The 21,188-nt window shown below is 27.8% G+C and overlaps 5 protein-coding genes across 12 annotated transcripts; 2 read left to right on the top strand and 3 right to left on the bottom strand.

Moving 5' to 3' along the window:
- The first annotated feature begins 233 nt into the window (after positions 1-233).
- Positions 234-5,935, top strand: LOC119610637 (transmembrane protein 35A). Its single transcript, XM_037965941.1, has 4 exons — positions 234-745; positions 4,498-4,636; positions 4,702-4,853; positions 5,523-5,935. The coding sequence occupies exons 1-4, from the start codon at positions 626-628 to the stop codon at positions 5,589-5,591; spliced, it is 480 nt and encodes a 159-aa protein (XP_037821869.1). The 5' UTR covers positions 234-625; the 3' UTR covers positions 5,592-5,935.
- Positions 5,936-5,941: 6 nt separating this feature from the next.
- LOC119610636 (vacuolar protein sorting-associated protein VTA1 homolog) lies at positions 5,942-8,582 on the bottom strand. Of its 3 annotated transcripts, none has more exons than XM_037965939.1 (5): positions 8,527-8,582; positions 7,562-7,705; positions 7,429-7,490; positions 6,829-6,979; positions 5,942-6,757 (listed from the first exon to the last, which is right to left on the bottom strand). In XM_037965939.1, exons 2-5 carry the CDS (start codon positions 7,669-7,671, stop codon positions 6,181-6,183), a joined length of 900 nt encoding a protein of 299 aa, XP_037821867.1. In that variant the 5' UTR covers positions 7,672-7,705; positions 8,527-8,582; the 3' UTR covers positions 5,942-6,180. The 3 variants fall into 3 exon arrangements, with proteins under 3 accessions (XP_037821867.1, XP_037821868.1, XP_037821866.1); XM_037965940.1 differs by lacking the exon at positions 8,527-8,582 and adding an exon at positions 7,785-7,941 and having other exon boundaries at positions 7,562-7,703; XM_037965938.1 differs by lacking the exon at positions 8,527-8,582 and having other exon boundaries at positions 7,562-7,778.
- Positions 8,583-8,933: 351 nt separating this feature from the next.
- LOC119610650 lies at positions 8,934-12,080 on the top strand. Of its 3 annotated transcripts, none has more exons than XM_037965963.1 (5): positions 9,018-9,291; positions 11,233-11,311; positions 11,377-11,615; positions 11,718-11,877; positions 11,941-12,080. In XM_037965963.1, the coding sequence occupies exons 2-5, from the start codon at positions 11,236-11,238 to the stop codon at positions 12,063-12,065; spliced, it is 600 nt and encodes a 199-aa protein (XP_037821891.1). In that variant the 5' UTR covers positions 9,018-9,291; positions 11,233-11,235; the 3' UTR covers positions 12,066-12,080. The 3 variants fall into 3 exon arrangements, with proteins under 3 accessions (XP_037821888.1, XP_037821891.1, XP_037821890.1); XM_037965962.1 differs by having other exon boundaries at positions 11,230-11,311; XM_037965960.1 differs by lacking the exons at positions 11,718-11,877; positions 11,941-12,080 and having other exon boundaries at positions 8,934-9,291; positions 9,392-11,458.
- A 663-nt stretch (positions 12,081-12,743) lies between these two features.
- LOC119610638 lies at positions 12,744-14,470 on the bottom strand. The gene has a single exon (XM_037965942.1). The coding sequence runs from the start codon at positions 14,347-14,349 to the stop codon at positions 13,609-13,611; it is 741 nt and encodes a 246-aa protein (XP_037821870.1). The 5' UTR covers positions 14,350-14,470; the 3' UTR covers positions 12,744-13,608.
- A 2,312-nt stretch (positions 14,471-16,782) lies between these two features.
- Positions 16,783-19,556, bottom strand: LOC119610639 (BLOC-1-related complex subunit 8 homolog). Of its 4 annotated transcripts, none has more exons than XM_037965943.1 (3): positions 19,158-19,556; positions 17,463-17,634; positions 16,783-17,390 (listed from the first exon to the last, which is right to left on the bottom strand). In XM_037965943.1, exons 2-3 carry the CDS (start codon positions 17,470-17,472, stop codon positions 16,822-16,824), a joined length of 579 nt encoding a protein of 192 aa, XP_037821871.1. In that variant the 5' UTR covers positions 17,473-17,634; positions 19,158-19,556; the 3' UTR covers positions 16,783-16,821. The 4 variants fall into 4 exon arrangements, with proteins under 4 accessions (XP_037821871.1, XP_037821872.1, XP_037821873.1 ...); XM_037965944.1 differs by having other exon boundaries at positions 17,471-17,634; XM_037965945.1 differs by lacking the exon at positions 17,463-17,634 and having other exon boundaries at positions 19,158-19,552.
- Between the last annotated feature and the right edge of the window lie 1,632 nt (positions 19,557-21,188).

Below are 21,188 nucleotides of genomic sequence, written 5' to 3'. Positions count from 1 at the left end.
CGAATAAATTGTATATAAACAGAAAAATCCTCCCTTGTTATTTTGCACTATAGTACAAAAAATGAGCGGAAAAAATAAGAGAAACATAACAAACTCTAAGTACAAACATAAAAAATACATCAATAAATAATAGATATGTATAATTTTTTTGGTGAAAACTAAGAGTAAAAAGCAACGGAAGGAAAATCGATTTTCGGGATGCTGGTCTCAACTTTTGATAATTTACTGCGAGCAGTCTCATTCGAACTCGTGTACCGTCGATGTCATAAGATTTTCATTTCTAAATGATCAAAATATAAATATTTGTGATTTGTGTGAATTGTTGTTTTTTTCTGCTTTTTGTTATATTTTCTCATCCACAAAGAAAAACATTTTATAAATAGAACAAAACGGCTTCTAAATATCAAAAATTAATATATTTCGAAAATATTTTTAGTATAAAAATTTGCAAAAAAAAATAAAGAAAAATTATGTTTGTTTAATATAAAACTTAAAATTTGTATTGACATACTTGTATGCGTATTAGTGTTATATTAAAAAAATAATCGATTTTCGAAATAGACTAGTTTTAGAATTATTGTATTGTAAATAATTGCAATAAACATATAAATAATTAACAAGAAAAATGCCAGCTTCAAATACCATTGTGTTGAAAAGTCTTTCCATATTATTGGGATTATTTTTTGTTTTTGTTGGTACACTTAAGTTAACGCCACATATAAGTAAGGACCTATACAAGGATCTAGTAAGTATAACAAACATTTTATATGTGTAAGCGTTGAATAATCAATAGTTTTGTTTAAATATGTATGAATGTATGTATGTAATACATACTATGTATGTAGGTAAAAAGTACATCATAGAGAGAAAGTTACTATGTATTTAGTAAAGGTGTACATTAGAGTGGTTTCGGGTAATTTGCACAAACACCCTTAAGAGTTCATATTAAAAAAGGTTTTAATTAGTTCAAAAAATCTAGCGGTTTAAAACGTTAAACTTAAACGTAAATGTTAAATTAAAAAACTTTTTTTCAAAAACTTCTTATTAATTTAAAGGAAATTTAGATAAAGAAAAGTATTATTATTTTATTAAACATTGTTCCAAATAATACTGAACATTTTAAAAAAGCCACTAAACTCAAATTTTGTTCAGCTTCCATAAATCTAAATGCGTTTCAAATTTAAAGAACTTAAGTTTGAAATTTAAAATTTTTAAAATTATTTCAAAATTTTTCAAGTTCAAAAGTGGAATTTAAATACGTCAGAAATTCAGAAATTTTCTTAAAATAATTTCAACTTCGATCGAAATGGAATACCTGTTTCGAAATATTCGAAAGAATATTAAATGCTTTTTTTCTGAAAAATAAGTTTTTGTTTAAGGTCATTGTTCTCTAAAAAGTTATTACCTTTACTCTCCCAAAAATAAAAATAAGCACATACATTAAATTGTAACCAATCTAATTTACATACTACATATTTATAGCAATGTAAATAGTTCATAGATTTTCAAAATTTAGGTTTTAAAGCAATGCATTAATGCCATTATATTTATTAGTTTTTTCTTTGTATTTTCTATATTATTTATGTTCGAAAAATTTCCTCATCAAATTTGTTTATCTTTTTGTTTTTATTGAAAATGACCTCGCTATTATGAGGCAATGACATTCAAAATTTAATAAGCAAACACATTTTTAAAAAAATATGTTTTTTGTTTGTTCAAATTTAATATATTTTGTGAGTTCTTATTAGAAATGTTTCCAAAAATTTATTTGCATTAAAACAATCGTGCGTAAATCTTAAATAGATCAATTAATTTGTTTCAAATTTGTTGTTTTTTATCTATTTTTAATTTAATCTTATTAAGTTTTTGACAATGTTCTTATGTTGAGCTATCCTAATTTACTATAGACTTAATTATAAACAATACTATATAAATATTCTTAAAATTAATAAATATGTATTTTTTTAAATTGGTCATACATATATGTATTTACATACATAAACATTTGTGGGCGGAAAGTGCTCTGAATGAATGAAGTAAAAAGGCATGAGTGTTTTAGCAGGGCTATTAAAGGCAAAATATGAAAGCCAACGATTGACCCTAAGACATGAAGACATGAGTATGAGTAATATTAATAAAAAGTATTATTAATCATACGCACCCATTTCATGTTGAAAAATAAAAAATTTAACATTTATCAAAAATATAAATTTTCGTCTTTTTTATCTATTGCCCTTTTCCGTCAAATCATGTTACAAAAACCGCCACAAACTGCAAAAGCCGCTAGAAAACGTCAAATTTAATCAATAGCTGAAAATTATCTTATTTAACAAATACTAAGGTTGTCAATAGTCAGGTCAATAGCATTTGTTATATAAGACTATATATACTTGAATAGACTAGACTATAGACTAGACTATAGACTAGACTATAGACTAGACTAGACTAGACTATAGACTAGACTATAGACTAGACTAGACTATAGACTAGACTATAGACTAGACTATAGACTAGACTAGACTATAGACTAGACTATAGACTAGACTATAGACTAGACTATAGACTAGACTATAGACTAGACTATAGACTAGACTATAGACTAGACTATAGACTAGACTATAGACTAGACTATAGACTAGACTATAGACTAGACTATAGACTAGACTATAGACTAGACTATAGACTAGACTATAGACTAGACTATAGACTAGACTATAGACTAGACTATAGACTAGACTATAGACTAGACTATAGACTAGACTATAGACTAGACTATAGACTAGACTATAGACTAGACTATAGACTAGACTATAGACTAGACTATAGACTAGACTATAGACTAGACTATAGACTAGACTATAGACTAGACTATAGACTAGACTATAGACTAGACTATAGACTAGACTATAGACTAGACTATAGACTAGACTATAGACTAGACTATAGACTAGACTATAGACTAGACTATAGACTAGACTATAGACTAGACTATAGACTAGACTATAGACTAGACTATAGACTAGACTATAGACAAGACTATAGACAAGACTATAGACAAGACTATAGACAAGACTATAGACTAGACTATAGACTAGACCTATAGACTAGACTATAGACTAGACTATAGACTAGACTATAGACTAGACTAGAGACTAGACTATAGACTAGACTATAGACTAGACTATAGACTAGACTATAGACTAGACTATAGACTAGACTATAGACTAGACTATAGACTAGACTATAGACTAGACTATAGACTAGACTATAGACTAGACTATAGACTAGACTATAGACTAGACTATAGACTAGACTATAGACTAGACTATAGACTAGACTATAGACTAGACTATAGACTAGACTATAGACTAGACTATAGACTAGACTATAGACTAGACTATAGACTAGACTATAGACTAGACTATAGACTAGACTATAGACTAGACTATAGACTAGACTATAGACTAGACTATAGACTAGACTATAGACTAGACTATAGACTAGACTATAGACTAGACTATAGACTAGACTATAGACTAGACTATAGACTAGACTATAGACTAGACTATAGACTAGACTATAGACTAGACTATAGACTAGACTATAGACTAGACTATAGACTAGACTATAGACTAGACTATAGACTAGACTATAGACTAGACTATAGACTAGACTATAGACTAGACTATAGACTAGACTATAGATTAGACTATAGACTAGACTATAGACTAGACTATAGACTAGACTATAGACTAGACTATAGACTAGACTATAGACTAGACTATAGACTAGACTATAGACTAGACTATAGACTAGACTATAGACTAGACTATATTATATATACTATTATTATATATAGATTGGACTATTAGACTAGACTATAAAAAAAATGTGTAAGCTTTTTAATATATCTTATATTTATGAAGATTCGAATTTAAATTTTTAATTTATTTAAAATAAATCATTTGATATCTGTGGCCATAATCTGAAGAATGTACTTAAGTTTTTGTTTTTATTTTGAAATAAAACATTGAACCACTCTATTAAATGTCCATTAACATCTCAGACGTACGAAATCGTAGATACTTAAATACGTTTATAAATACAAATTTTACTTTTTGTTTATTTTTTCATATATAAACAAGAATTCTAAACACTAACCCAGCGAAAGGTATCAAAATGTTTATTTTTAAGTATTTTTTATGTTACAATCAAATTTGTATTTAATTAAAATGAATCATAATAAAAAATGATCTTAAGTATACATCGACCCAACTATGTTCATATGTATGTATGTTTAGTTTTAATCCTCTCAAATATAACATTTTTGAATTGAAAAAGAGAATTTAAAAAGTCTATACGAGTTAAAAATGACGTAGTCAATTTATAATAATATGGTTTAACTTAAAGATTTATGTATATTAAATATAGATTAATTTGAGTAGATTCATTAAAGTAATTGAACTAGTTTGATTAATTTATATTTTTTACTTTTAGCGCACTGAATATGTTAAATATGCCAAAGTGTTTCCCTTGACTGCCTTGTTTGGCATTAAAATACCCTCAAAATGGTACAGACGCACTGTTGGTGTACTGGAAATTGTTTGCGGTCTGGCAATGGCACTTATTCCATATCGTAAGTATTATTTATTTCATTATTTTTGTTTTTATTCTCAAGTTGGATTATGTTTTTTTCCTTAGATAAAGTAAAAAATACTGCTAACATAACGCTTTTAATTTTAATGCTCCTTGGCATTTATCAACATTGGATGGTAAGCGATCCCTTTGAACGTTCAGGACCAGCGTTGGTGTTCACCTTTATGTTGGGTGGTCGTTTAGTCGTTTGGTATCAGGTAAATATTGTCACAAATTTCGTTAAATATTCAGACGAATAAGAAAATTTTCTTCTTTTTAGAAAAAATTTCAATAGAAATCTAAAAACAGAAAATTTTTAATTTTTTTTAGAAATTTTCTATACATTTTTTTACAAAATTATCCAAAAATTTTCCATTTTTATAAAATTTTGGATAATTTCCTTTTTTAGAAAATTTTCGATATAAATTTTTTTTTAACTTTCAATCAATTTTCTTTGTTTCAGAACATTTTGGAGAAATTTTCTTTTTCAAAAAAAATATTCTATAAATTTCCCTTTTTTAGAATACATATATTCGATAAATTTTCTTCTTTTTAAGAAAATTTTTGATAAAATTTATATTTTTTAGAAAATATTTTATTAAATTGCTTTTTATAGATTTTCGATATTGTTTTTTTTTTTCTTTTTAGCAAAATTTTTCCTAAATTAGCTTTTTGTTAAAAAATGTTCGATAATTTTTCCTTTTTTCTAAATTTTCAATAAATTTTCTATTTTTTAAGAAAATGTTCAATAATTTTTATTTTTTAGAAAATTAACGAGAAATTTTTCATTTTTAGTAAAGTTTAGATAAATTTTCCTTTTACTAGAAAATTTTCAATAAATTTGTTAAACAAATCTATAACACATTTTAAATACTTCCTAATTACAGACTAGCCGCAAGGAAGCCGAACAATCTGCCGTCACACAGGCACAAACAAATGGTGTGAAACAGGACTAAATAAACTTTTTTCTTCTCATATAAAACGCACACAGTTCAATATTTTCTCCAAAAACACTTGATCTTCGAATTCTGAGAAAAAGCCAAATTTTTCAAAGCAGAGGAGAAAAATACAGTATTGGGATTTAAAATTTCACACAATTATTAGCTGCGCTAGCAGTTATATTTAAATTCCACTGAATGCAATCAAAACGACTTTTTGTTTTTAAAATTTTTATTTATTATTTTACTTTTCTTTTTAATTTAGTGAAATTATTAAATTGATTTAAAATTTAATTTCATTACCCTCTATACTTTTTGTAATAAAGGTCTTGATAAAAATAAAAATGTATATTAAAAACATACAAACGTTTGAGTAGTTATTGCTGGTAGGTCTTAAACCCACCAACTAGTTTATTTAAAATGGTTTAACATGGTTAATTAATAATTATAATAAAACGTTAACTATTAGCTTTTTGCTTGCTATATGCCGCTTAACATAGTGCTTGCACATTATACGCATATATATCAGTATAATATATAAATATTTTTAAAACTTATGACATTTCTCTTTCAAATGCTTTAAATTGCCTTTTAAGATATACAAATTCTAATTATCAACTCCAGTGGTTAAAAGTGTCAAAGCTTTCTGCAGATTCTCTATAGCAGTTTTAACATCATCATAATTTAAAGCACTGCCAGCATATTTACAATACTTTTGGGCTTTTAACATTTGTTCGGGAGTGATTTTTAAATCAGCCGCTGGTTGTGGTACTGTATAGACTGGATGAGGTTGTGCTGGTGGTACGAAAGGTTCAAAACCTCCGGGTTTTTCTTCTTCCATGGGGGGACTGGGTAACTTGTCGGGATTGTTTAATATGTCTTCAACTGTTGGTCTATCCGATTCACCACTTTCGGCATTTGCATTATCTTGGGGTTCGGTATCCACTGGACTTTCATTGTTAGTTTCATCACCTTCATTTGTTTCGTTTACATTTTCCTCGTCTTCATTTTGTTCCTGCATGGGACCGGGTATGGGAACTTCTCCATTCTTTAAGCAATTGTGTATGTAGGCAGCTTTCCATTTGGCATATTTACGATTATGTAGAGCTTCTTCCGATAACTCACCAAAGGTTTGCAACACATCGTATATAACACCACATGAGTAAAAAGCTTTTACTACGTTTCTGTAATTGTAAATTGAATTAGATCCTATTGTTTTATACTTTTGTATATGGGAAATGTTGCTTTAACTTACTTTCCAAAGTTTCCTTCACGATCTTGTTTGTCGGCATATAGAAAAAGTTTTAAGGCATAATTTTCCATATGGGCCTGAGCAGCAACTTCATTACTTATAGCTTCATTGTCGCTATTTTCCTTTTTTACGGCTTCTAACCAATCCATGATACCTAATTATAAAATAATTTACATTTTACTTTATTATCGATATAACAAATTTTTGGCAAATTAATATTTGGGATATTCTAAAATAGTGTAAACGAACTGAACAGGTTAATGAGACTTGTCTTATGTACCTAATGTACGATTTGTCTTAAAAAAAAGGATGACAGGTCCCACAGAAGCGATTATTCCACAGAAGCTATTATAACACTAATAGGATTCGACAAAGTCATCGAATCTTTATAAGGCCTTCAACTGGACAGTTTTAAAAGGTTTTACCCACAAAAGTCACAATACAACAGACTTTTGTAGAAGAAGAGTTAGAAGCAATAAAACACATTAGAATGTTTACTATAACGTGCATATCCAAAGAAGGGATGTTTATTTTACCCACACGCACCTTTTCCAAATCAAAGTGTACTACTTTTATATAAAGCAACATTTGAATTGTACTTACCCAAAAGTAATTTCGTTTCCTCCGGTTGTTGGGTGGTTATTTTAAGACCTACTTGTAAAGCACTAAAGGAAAAGTTAACACAATAAAACAATTAATGCTTAATGTTGCAAAGTTAAAGACTTTGACAACTTACTAAAGTCTTGACCAATATGCCACAACAATATCTCGAGTATCATGTTCTTGGGCCAACTTCAGGAAGTGTTGAATCTGTTTTAGAGAAGGTGGACAAGGTGGAAACTCCATGGTCCTATATTTTGATTTTAAACTGTTATGAGCTATTAAATGAAAGTGTTTGTTTAAAAGTAAATAAATACTATTAACTACAAATTTTTAATAGTTTGTAATTATAATTCTACCTTCCCAATAAACCAAACGATATTATAACGATATCGAAACGATATCACTTAGATGATAAAAAATATCATAAGTGATAGTCGTTCTCGTATCGAGAACGATAGTATTTACGTACTAAATGGTACCTTTCCTTATGATATCGTTTTTCCATAAAATTATGATATCGTTTTCGCTATCATAATTTCCAAAAATAATGATAGTTAAATCGCATTTTTCAGTTTTTTTCTGTATGCTCTTTTATTCTTAAAATTTCATTTAAAACGCTATTTAACTTAATATTTCGCTATTATACATATAAAAAAGCCTGAAAAGGGAAGGATTGCATTCATTTGTACATATTTACATACATACATTAATACATATTTTAAAGTAATCATATTTTTCATCACATTATGCATTGTCTTGCAAATACCTGAAACTTTTCAAAATTGCATACATGTCAACTTACCACAAAACTGAAGTATCGAACGAAATTCGCGTATTTATTTGGATTATTTATCAATAATTTAGTTGATTTTATTTTAATATCCTTTTTAGTTTTCTTATGTTCGAAAATTTTTATTGAAATTATTTTTATGTTTGAAGTTTTTTTCAAATGTTTGTATTTTCTTAATTTTTTTATTGGAAACAAAATATAAAACGATATTATAATAATATCGTTTTAAATAATGAAATATGATATCATAATCGCCCTTTAAAAGCAATACCGTTTTCGCTATCATATCGTTCTTTGGTTTATTGGGTTATTAGAAATTAAAATTTTATATTTTTCAACTAACAAACAACAAATAGAATTTGTAATATAAATATTAAAGGAATTTAAAAAGGTGTCAAAGACGCAGTTGTCGCATATAGAGTTTGACAGTTTTGTTTGCATGATAAATGTTTTTATACATAGAGTTTGACAGTCTCGTTATATATAAAAACATAAACAGCAGTTTGAATGTTTTCATCTTGTATGAATTCGAATAGAAAAAAATAATTGCAATGACTAATAAAGTAGTGCCAAGTTTCCTAATGCCTAATAAAGTAATGCCAAGCTTACAAATAAATCGTTTATTAAAAATGTAAACAATGGTTAAAGAGAGCGACAAAATTATGTGTTAATTCATAAAATGTCAAATTGTGTAACGAAATTCTATAAATTTTGAACTATGATTATAAAAAAGGCAATAAAATGTGTAATAACCGCTTTGTTATCGTTTTGTTTTTTGGAAATGAAAAATAATCGTATATAACAGGAATAACCCAATAAACCAAAGAACGATATGATAGCGAAAACGGTATTAGTTTATAAAGGCGATTATGATATCATATTTTAACATTGAAAACGATATTATTATAATATCGTTTTTAAATATTTTTGTTTCCAATAATTATTTGAAAAAAACTTCAAACAAAAAAAAAATAATTTAAATTCAACATTTTCAAGCGAAATATAGATAAAAGCTAATCTAATAATAGTTATTTTTAATTGTGATTAAGCTTTGAATAATAATAATAAACACGGTAAGTAATCATCTCATTTTTGCAAAAACAATATTTATCTTATGTGTATGAAGATTAAAAATGAATTGTATATGTATGTACGCAATTTTTTATTGATTAGAAATAAGAAAATGCCTAGAGTAGCGGGGAAAAGAGAAAGTAGTGCAATTTTCAAATATTATACGGAATATTCAAATTGTTCAGATATAGAAATTCCCGTCGAAGAAGAGGAAAATGAGAATGTATTTGATTCTTTCGATTCAAACAATAGTTTTAGTGAGGGCAGTGATAGAGAACAGGAGTCTTTACGTGACCAAATAGCTCAGTGGTCTATCAAACATAACATAACAAATGCTGCTCTAAACGATCTGTTAAAAATTATCAGACATAGTATACCCAATTTACCAAAAGACTGCAGAACATTGAAAGAAACACCAAGAATCTGCAATAAAGAAACTATTGAAGGCGGAACATACATACATTATGGGATAGTTAGTTTCCTTAATGAATATCTTTCACACAATAAAATTTGTGAAGAGGAAATATCTATTAATTTTAATATTGATGGTCTTCCCGTTTCCAAAAGCTCGGGATTGCAAGTATGGCCAATCTTAGGCAGTGTTAAAAAAGTTATTTTTATTGTGGGGTGTTTCGAGGGTTATTCCAAACCAAAAAATTCACAGGAATTTCTAAAAGCTTTTGTGGAGGAGTTGAAGGTTCTCATTTATGAGGGATTTACGTTTGAAAACAAAGTGTACAAAGTTTCAGTGGGCTATTTTATTTGTGACGCACCCGCCAGAGCATTTGTGCTCAATATAAAATCCCATTCAGGATTTTACTGTTGTCACAAATGTCAAATTCAAGGCGAAGTAATAAATCATAAAATGATATTTGATAATCAAAAGTATCCAGATAGGACTAATTTTGATTTCCGTAACAAAACTTTTCCAGAACACCACACAGTATTAAGCCCTAATGCTCTCGAAACACTCCCAATAGACATAATAAACAAATTCCCTTTCGATTACATGCATGTGACATGCCTAGGTGTGATGAAATCTCTATTGAAAGCGTGGTGTAAGGATAGGAAACAAAATTATTCGTTATCTTCAGCAAACATTTTAATTTTAAACTCAGAATTATTAAATATCAATTCCCACATACCACGAGAATTTAATAGAAAGTCAAGGACCATAAAAGAATTGGACCGTTGGAAAGCAACAGAACACAGGTTATTTTTGTTGTACACTGGGCCAACTATTATGTCAAAATTTTTAAGTGCTGACAGATATATCCATTTTTTAAAGCTTAGTTTGGCCATGAGGGTATTATTGGGTGAAAATGATCAACAGTATTCCCTAGCAGAGAACCTATTAAATTCCTTTGTTGAAGAAATACCTCAGCTTTACAATAGTTATTTTACAACATACAATTATCATTGCTTAACACATCTGGCTAATGATGCTAAATTGCTCGGTTCATTAAACAGCGTTAATGCGTTTGAATTTGAAAATTATCTACAAGAAATTAAAAGATTTATCCATAAAAAATCCTTCATTGGCTCTCAAATATATAACAGAATGGCAGAAAAAAGCAAATATAACATAAGAAATTTTGAAGGCAACAAAATTGAAACCAATGTATTTTTATCGTTTTTGAAGACACAAAATTACTACTTTTCAACTCAACATCCGGACAATTACATTATATTTCAAAGTAAAGTATTTAAAATTGATAGTATTATCGCAGAAGGATCCGAATACATGTTTATGGGAAAAGAAGTTTTAAATTTAAGGGACCTTTTTGAGCTACCGATGAAATCATCATATTTCAACATATTTTCGGCAAATTCTATAAATTTTTCACATGAGATATCTAAAATAAATGTTGTTTCTGTAACAAAATGTTTATGTTTACATTTTAACAATCAATTTATTTTTATTCCATTTATCCACTAAGAAGACAATGAAGCGTTCACACGATTTTAATATATTACTGGACAATGAAGAACCTGAGTCCACAAATAGTACATATAAAAGAGGTGAGAAATTGGTAATAAAAAAATATTATAAATATGACAATATAATTTTACTCATTTATCTTCAGATAAACTAGATATAGTTTTAGAAAAACTTTCCAATATCGAAGTCAAAATTACTAGCAACACAAACTTATTGGGAAGACTAACACAGGAAATTATTGTAACAAAGAATGGAATGAAAAAATTACAAGGTGATTTAGAAACTAAAAATTTAAACATTTTACCCAACACTCCATTCGAGGATCTTAAACAGTTTATGGAATTCGATTCAGACGTAAAAGATCCAGCTAAATACGCTATATTGGTAAGTATAGTATTTTCAATATTGTTGTAATATAAGTAAACATTATTATTATTGTTATTATTATTATTATGATTATTATTATTATTATTAATATTATTACAGACAAACAACTTTAGGAGAATTACGGCAAGTTCACATATGGAATTTGTTTTCAAATGCTGGAGAGTCCTTATGAAGGACTCTGTGGCGAAAAATCTTTCCTGGACTGGCACAAAACAAAAAAAATCTGTACAAGAGTTGTCTTGTACAGCTGCCATCAAAGGTGGGTTTTAATTTATCTAAAATTTTCATATATTTGCATATTAAAAATGTACATACTTTTCAGATGCCTTCATGAAAAAGTATCCAGCTGAATCTGTAGATGCCTGTGCCCAAAAAACTAAAAAATTTTTTTTGTATGCCAACGATAGATTAAACAAAATAGAAAAATACAAATCGAAAGCTAATTAAACCCATTTATTCAAATAACCGAATCCCTATTTACTTTAATTTTAATCACAGTAATTGTTTTTGCGCATTTTTATTCACTATTTGTTTTTTCACTTTCTTATATTTAAATCGCATTAATTGTTAATTAACATTTATTATTTATTATATTATTTAAAAACAAACAATACAAATATACATATACATATTTATATGTATAAATAAAAAGAATGCAAATATTTATCAAAAATGTTTTGTAGGTTAATTATAAAACTAATAGACGGTTATAAAAAATGCAAAAACCATATTTAAATGGAGATTTTACTATCGTCATTACTGGAAATTATAATACCGAAAACGATATCATAAAATTGTGGAAAAACGATATCATTAGGAAAGGTACAATTTTGTACGTAAATACTATCGTTCTCGATACGAGAACGAGTATCACTTATGATAGATTTTATCACCTAAGTGATATCGTTTCGATATCGTTATAATATCGTTTGGTTTACTGGGAAACTATAGTACCCATAAAGTAATAAGGCAAAGGGAGCTAAAAATAATTCTTTCTGCTCACTAGAGTATCGCAATAAAATATCAATTTACTTACAAGTTTGCATTTTTTCCCACATTCTAACTGTACTTTGTATTTTTGTAGTACCTTGACCCAAAATGTAGATTTAAATAAAATAAACACAATTTAATTGCTTACCACAATCTGTTTCCACATTCATGGGTAAATTTATTAAACAATGGCTTTTTTTCGTTTTTTTATTAAAATACATATTGCTTGTAATTTGTATAAACATGGACGGAATGCAAATTCTTAATAATACACAAAAAATATATATTATTCTGACCGAAATAAATATCAGTCGTAAAATTCACATACATACTAAATAAATGTATAAATATGTTGCATTTTTATTTAATTTTTACATAAATTGTTTAATAATATGATTTGTACATTTAATATTTTATATGTAATCGTTATAATTTGTTAATATCTATTATTTCAAATTGTGGGCGGAATAAAAAGACACAGAGATTCGCTTTAAAACTTATATGTAATAAAAATACTAAAGGCACAATTATTTGTAAAGTAACAACTTTTTTTGATAATCGAATGAACAATCCCTTATAAACCAACTAAAGGGATTTGTTTACTTATAATTTATATTGTAACTAATTTAAGGAATGTTAGAATTTCGTATTGTCTGTCGTATTAAAGGTATGCAATAACTACTAATGTCACACTACGCCTTTATCCACTATTAACGTAAATGGTCTCTATATTTTTAATGTTTTTTGTGTGTTTCGTACAGTCTTTATATTGTATAAAAAATGTAATGAATTGTAAAAAATTAAGAAGAAAAATGTTTATATATGAGCCTAAGTACCAACAACAAATTGTCTCCTAAATATTTAAAAATTGTCATTTTGCGCTTTGTCCAGTTATTGTTTAAATCGCTTGTAGTTTTGTTGGTAGTGTGGTTTATGGTATAAAACTTACGACTGTATCCAAAATTGAGTGACAAAGTGTAATTACTGCATTTGAAATTCATTATTTGCCACCATGCATCATTTCGAAACGTGTTTGAGATTCTTTAAATAAAGTGCGTTTGCGGCGTTGTACATTGGCTTCGGTTAGAAAAAGGGGTGCGGCCACTAGGGCCATTACGGCTCCCACACAGGCCAAAATGAAAGACCAGCCAAACCAATTGTTCGCATGTTCTGGCATCCAGTTGTTGCGATTCCCTAGACTAGCAAATACAATAACAGCAATACTAGCACATATACCTGCGCCCAACACCACATAGCCAATGATTTGTATAAGTTTTATGAAATACTTCTGATCAGGACCAGCACATAAGAAAAATATCAGAACACCAATACCCGATGCTAGCATACCAATAAACGCCAATGTGAAAAAGAACTGGGTGGCTATCATAAAAGCAGGCAATAAAAATCCTCTGATTTCATCATATCCTGTAGTAAAGGGATCGTATACCCAACGACATCCGACAAAGAAACGTCTTTGGCTGTCATCATTGACATCGGGCAACGATCGGAAGCAGTGCACCCACAGTCCTAATCTTTCCAATTTCGCTCCAGTGATACGATAATCACTTACCAGCCAGCTGGGTGTGGCAAATGCAATTGCGATGAAACCAAATGCCAGCACAAAGAAGCCAACAGCACAACTGCCAGATAATGTACGCCGCTTCATATTAACAGTAGATGTAAAAACTCTCGGTATATTCTCCTGGGAATCTTGTTGGGCAATGTGTGATGCTTTTTGCATTCCTCGTAAGTAATTAATTCTTTTAAGCTTTTATTTACCTTTTGTTGTTTCTATTGTATTGAAACCACACACTCAAAACAAAATGAAATGAAAAATCAACATGTATGCATAAAAGAGTAGTGAAATGCAGTGTTGTCGATATTTTTTTCATAATTTCCCATTAAACAATGACGCAAAAAGCGCTAGAAACTGAGAGATTTAAGAAAACGTAAAATTTAATCAGTAGCTGGTAATTTTTAATTGACCAAATAAATAAAAAAATCAATAAATGTTATAAAATATTAAGAATATTGAATCTCGACTATAGAGTAAGACTATAGATTAACTATAGACTAAAATTTTCGGAAAATATTGTAAGTTCTCCATTTTATATGTGAAATATTCAATGTTTATTACATTAGACTTGGAAAAAACGCCAGAAATGTACAAACGCTGGTAAATAATTCTCCAAATTTCCCGCTAAAATGCATTTTCCCACATTTGCCATTTCAAAAAACGTCAGATTTGACGAGAAAAACGTCAAATTAGCACACTGGTGTAATGACACAATAGATTGCTAATGTTACCAGATATATGTATCTGTACGTCTGCTATTATTGCAGCGTTTTTTTGGCGTAAATTTTTAACGGGTAATCTGATTTGTTTAATTACACATTTTTGACGAACTAATGTAGATATTTTTACTTAATTTTGCAATGTTAAAAAAAAAAATAATTTTTTGACTCTGAAACATTTTAAATTTGTGTTATTGATGACATGGACAATAAAATGTTCACTAATACAGTCAAACCCGTTTATAACGCACACGGTTATAACGAATTCTAGGTTATTAAGAATTATTTTTCAAGTCCCGAATTTTTGATAACTATTTTCATACAAAACCCATCTCTTATAACGAACTCGGTTATAGCGATTCCTCGAATAAAACGAATTAATTTCTCAGTCCCTAAAGTACAATTTAATGCAATTTTCCATTTTTATAACGAACTTTAAAAATTATTATAAGAAAATATTAAGCTTTGTTTCAAAAAACTCTAATTTGTAAAGAAATACCTATTTAAACAAATAAATTCAATGGTTGTTTTTGTAAAGAATATGAAATAATTTTATAATTCATGTTCTTTTAAGCAAATTACACTTTTTTCATTTACAAATACTTCACCAGTCTTATTAGGAACAAAGAAGCTGTAAATGTTAGGCAATGTGTTTTTGGTGAAATGACAAAAATGCTTTCGATGCTTAAGTTCTCGTGATTCTCACTTGTCGCGAAGCAGTTAAATTGCTCCATTACTAATGTTATAAAAAAGTACATATAAGAATGCAATGAAGAATTCTCCGATTTTTTTTAATAAAGTATTTCAGATTTATGTATATTCAAAGGTGTTAGTTATGTATTTTAAAGCTATACTTACATAAATATTTATGTATATGCATTTTTTTGCCTGCAAATTAATACAATGACCCCGGAGAAGAATGTGATTCATAAATATTATTTTCGTTTTTAATGCTGCGGCTCAAAAGGAATACGATCATAAAACGTAAGTAGCTAACTGCATTATCTCATGAATCATGCACATTTCGTTGAAACATATAAACTCTTAAAATGTCAGTATATTCCTCTTTTTATCTTTATAGATCTACTTTTTTTACTTCAATTTTTTTATTGAGCGCGACAAACGTAGTATTCAGTTTTCGTCATATCCACGTGAATAATTTTATTATACCTTTTTATGTTCGTTATACAATCTATTAATTATTTATATGTTCCAATCAGAAGAATTCATGGTTTATTTATAAATCCTAAAGATTCAAATTTATGCATACGATAAGTTTGCATTGTCGTCACAAAATTTGGAGGATAAAGATAATAGGTACAATTGGATGCTTAGATTAGATACTTTTTAGTAAAGTATTGCTAGGCCCATCAAACACGCTATACCTACATTTTTAAAAAAATTTTAGCGAATATTTTTTTTTTCTACATCATTTCCAATTGTTTCAGAATTACTATATTTCAGAAAATTCTAATATATAAATGGACATTTCTGAAATACAATAGAAATTTTTTAAATATAATTCGAATTGAAAAATTTTGAAATATACCTTAGAAATGTTTGAACATGTGATTATGAAAAGTGTTTAAGTTTATTTTAAAAATATTGCAATTTTTGGCATTAGTGTTTGATATTTTTGCAAGTATGCAGATTAGTTGTAATGTTAAAAAATTTGGTTCAAAATAAACAACTTTATTGCAAACCAACCACATGATGTGTGTTGTTTTAAATATGATTAAGCACAGAGTTCAATAAACGCACTCATGGTTAGCGAATTAAATAAATATTGTTTTTGCCAATATGTTTCGAGTATGCGCTTACATACATAAATAAAAACTACACTAACAACAAATATATCAATAATCAAACAAAAAAAAACTACAATTTAAATAAGTGTTTTATTTATTTTAAATTAATTTTAATGTAAAGTAGTATGTGACCGTTGTAACTGTTCCATGTTGTTGGGAGGGTGAGTAGTATTTGCATTATCCTTGTTCAATGTAATCATTGTTTCCATACGTGAACTTGTTTCTCTCATTACTCCTGTAATATCGGTAAAATCTGGTAAATCTAATGCCAAGTGCGCCGAAAATCGTTTGTAAACCGAATTCTTTTGTGTCTCCTTATCCAGCTTATTTTTGATTTGTTCATATTTCAATTGTTGCTTCAAAAATATGGAATTTTTTATCATATCCTGCACCTGATCAAATATACCATCTGAGTGTTCGATATTTTTCATTGCTCTGACAGCATATTCCATATCGAAACAATGTCCCTGTAAATTTTTTTGCAGCATTATAACTTCGATGCGTTTGTCTAAAATAGGCTGTATAACCTTGCGTACATGTTCTTGTATGCGAAAAAATGCTAAAGATGGATCATTTGCAACAATGTGTATATTTTCGGATATCTTATCGCTGGACTTTTTAACTTTTAGATTTAAATCCGTTTGTGCAGAACTCATTTTGTATTGGATAGTTTTTGTGTCTGTGAATAATATTAATAATAATTAATATTAATAATGATACTGAATATACATGAATATACATAGGCATTTACCGACATACATATGTAATTCTTAGTTTTTATAAAAGGTGCTGATTTAAGTATATTTTTTCGAAAATGAATATATCATGTTGTAGGCTATCATAGAGTTTTACTTGACCCGACTATTTTTTATTTTAAATTATTGAACATTCCCTTGATTCGTGTTCATAAAACTTTTTAATGTCTGCAAATGCAAATTTAAAAAAAAACTGTTATTTGTCCTCATGCTAAATAAATTTGCATTTTGTACAAAAAATATTGCGCGCGAAATATCCGATTTCTATTGAAACAATAAAAGTTGAATGTTTAAGCAATACTTTCCGTTATTAATCCTAATTCAGCATTTTCAACGAGTTCATGTGGCACTTCAATTTTGTTGACCAGTGTGATTTGGTGTTTTTTTATTCCAGTCGGACGAAAAGTTGCCAGATAATTGTTTGATTAACTTTTAGCGATGCATAATGATTTTATAATTCATTTCAGTGCTTTTTTTGGGAATACTTATATATCACAGAATTCTATTTGGATCGAAAGTGTGCCAATTGTGTTTCTTTATAAAAAGCGAAATGTCTATATTCAATTTAAGAAATATATTTGAAATTTGTGTGTTATTATTCCACTTTAAATCGGAATGGAATTCTGACTTTTTAAAAAAATAACAAAAACAACCGAAATAAAAATATAAAAAAAGAAAGATTTTTTCTCTAAAAAATTTGTTACCGTTAAGCTTTCGTTGCCGGTAAAATACAATTTTAGCCTTACTACCGTCAACAAACAATCGTTATTTTGTAACAATTTTCAAATTTTCTAATATAATTTCTTGTTAATTTCTGAAATATTTTTTAAAAACCATTTCCAAAACAAGTCTACTTACAATTACCGCTAAGATATTATATATTTTATTTATTGTTAATACTAAAAGCATTTGTGGCCAATAACGTATTTCATATGCATCTTAAAGTTTTTTTACATGTTTCTGCTATTTAACATATTTTTATATAATTCAAAATTGGTATAATGAAATGTAAAAAAAATAATTAAGTTTGAATTTAGCCTAATTACTATTACCGTCAAAATGCCGTTAAATAAATAAGCCTAAATACCGTTAAATATACCTTTTAACGTATGTAATTTTGAGTAGAAACCGTAGCACTGACAAATTATTATGAGTGTGGTGGACGAAGTTGAAGTTATAGTCGTTTTTAATACGATACTGCCAATATAAAACAAATAGGAATATTTAAATAGTTTTCGACATTTATAACACGGGTTTAAGAAAACGACTGATTATCGATTATCGACGATCATATTTATGTGGTATTTTAAGCGGTTTTATTTATTTTTGCGTTTTTTTAATATTAAAATTGACAATACTGTATTTATTATTAACGAATAAAGAGAACAAAATAATACAAGCAAACAATGAGACATCGAATGAAAAAAATCGATTATATAGAAAAAAAAATGTTGAAATATACATTATTTTGTTAATGCTTAAACAACTGAGCCAACATTGTTTACTAATTTATTTCATATCAAATACGTGCATATATTATGCCAATATGTAAATGCGGGTTACAATATCGTTAAATGTAAAAGCTATTTATTACTCCATTTTAATTGTAAGACCACAACTGTTGCATAACGCACTCATACAAAACACCACAAAACATTTTGTTTTATTATATTTATTTCAAAAAAACTTACAGGCTTCTTTTTATTATAAAATAATGTTCTTTATTCAGAAGAAACTGTAAAATACTAGCGATGGTATCGATACACTTTTTGTTTTGTTTATTTTTTCTTTTTTTGTTTTTCGATTTTTTTTATATTTGTTGTATCGACACTTCTCTTTTATGTGTCAAACTATATTTTGAGTACTTTTAGTGCTGCATAGTGTGCGTTTTACATTTTAGTCTTCATTTGCTTGTAAACGTGTTTGATTGTGTGAACGGGCGTTTGTTTATTTAATAAAGTTGAATTTAAGGAAAGTGCTTTAAGCCGAATTTTAAATTAAAGTTTTGTTAATATATAAACAAATATCTTTATCATTTTATAAAAGAAAATAAGTGCAAATGAAATGTACAATTTTTGTTAAACGAATTTCGTATTTTACCCAGCAGCCAAATATTCGATTTTGAAGAAAAAAAAAAAAAAACAACCAATGAATCTCTCTTTTGTTTTCAATTCTCTTCTCTTCGATAACAACATTCATACATACATACATATCGATGTATGTATTTTTTGTTTACGTTTTCTTATTCTTGCTTTTATGTTATTTTGTTTGTTGTATTTTGGTATTCGTTCACGAATTAAAAAAGACACAAAAACATACAAAGGTGTCTCACGTTGGATATAATTTTTTTAAATAAAAACTGACGAGTTTTTTGTCAATACTTTTTTGGATCTTACAGTATGTACTAACACACAATATAATTAAAAAAAAACAAAAATTTATAACAAGTTTGTTAAAGTTAATTTAAACAAATTGAAAAGATCGTACATACATATGTATTTATAATGTACACAAAATGTACTTGTTAACAGTCACTGTTAAACACAACAGCGGCAGTAGCCGCCAGTCGCATCGTAGCAAAGTTTTAATTGAACTTATTATTACTGTATGTATTTGTTAGTTTTGTAGTTTTTTTGCGGCAAAACACGTCATAATATAATAAAAAGTGAAATTAATTAAATGTATCATGTTCTTTCCTAGGCACTACAATTAAGTTTAAAATAATAGATATTTTTTTAGATTAGAATGATCTGAAACTTTTTAAATCTTACCTTGATAAATGTAGATATTGTATGTAACAGGTATATCTTTTTACAAGCAACAATAATGTTTCTTCTGAGTAGATTTGTATATCCTGTAACCAAATCACTGGTCACAATTTCCGATATAGCATTTCCATGAAATTTTGTTGTTTGTACAAAGTTCTTATTAAAGAATTTTTATGACAATCGGTCAACAATTACAGAATGCACCATATAGGACCAGGTCTACATGCATACGTACATATATTTTTGAAATCCTACATTAACAGTTTAAACATTAATTACGATTTTTAATTTAAAAACAGTTTTGGTATAACGACGTTGAAAAAATTTACTGACTCTGGAATTTGAGCATGTGCAATAATATGAAAATTAACATTACACAGTGCTACAAGATACAATACTTAGAATAAAAACATAAAATTTCGATAATATGTAATATTAACTACCTACATATATTTAATTAATAAAAAAGAAATATTACTAATATTTGTTTCAGTCATGTTTTTAAATTTTTTACGTTGATTTTATTATTGAATGAATTCAATATACATATATACAGCGGTGGCCATGAGGTTAGCACACTTAGTATATGTTACCTATAACATCAAATATTTCCTAGAGCACACGCACATAACTCACGTCCTTCAAGGATCACGATACATTACATTTTATTCCATACTTTGTTGCATATAGATTTTTCCAAAGTACATCTTTCCCCACAAAAATCTGTACATTTATTTAGCACAAATTTAAAAATTAAACAAAACAACAGGCTAAATTCATTTAATTTCACTTAAAATTGGACAATATTTAAAATGAATATAATGAGAAAGTTTTTCTGGATCGCCTCATATAAAGTCGACTTCTGAAAAATCATTAATAGTAAATAATTCATTACTTCATTACGTTATTTTGATTAAATTTCACACCGAACATGTTTTGTATATATACAAACAA

Source organism: Lucilia sericata, unplaced genomic scaffold, assembly GCF_015586225.1.
Source record: "Lucilia sericata isolate MDLA Ls3-8-SP2 unplaced genomic scaffold, ASM1558622v1 Contig001258F_arrow, whole genome shotgun sequence".
Classification (NCBI taxonomy): Eukaryota; Metazoa; Arthropoda; class Insecta; order Diptera; family Calliphoridae; genus Lucilia; species Lucilia sericata.
This window is presented reverse-complemented; position numbering and strand designations above follow the sequence as displayed.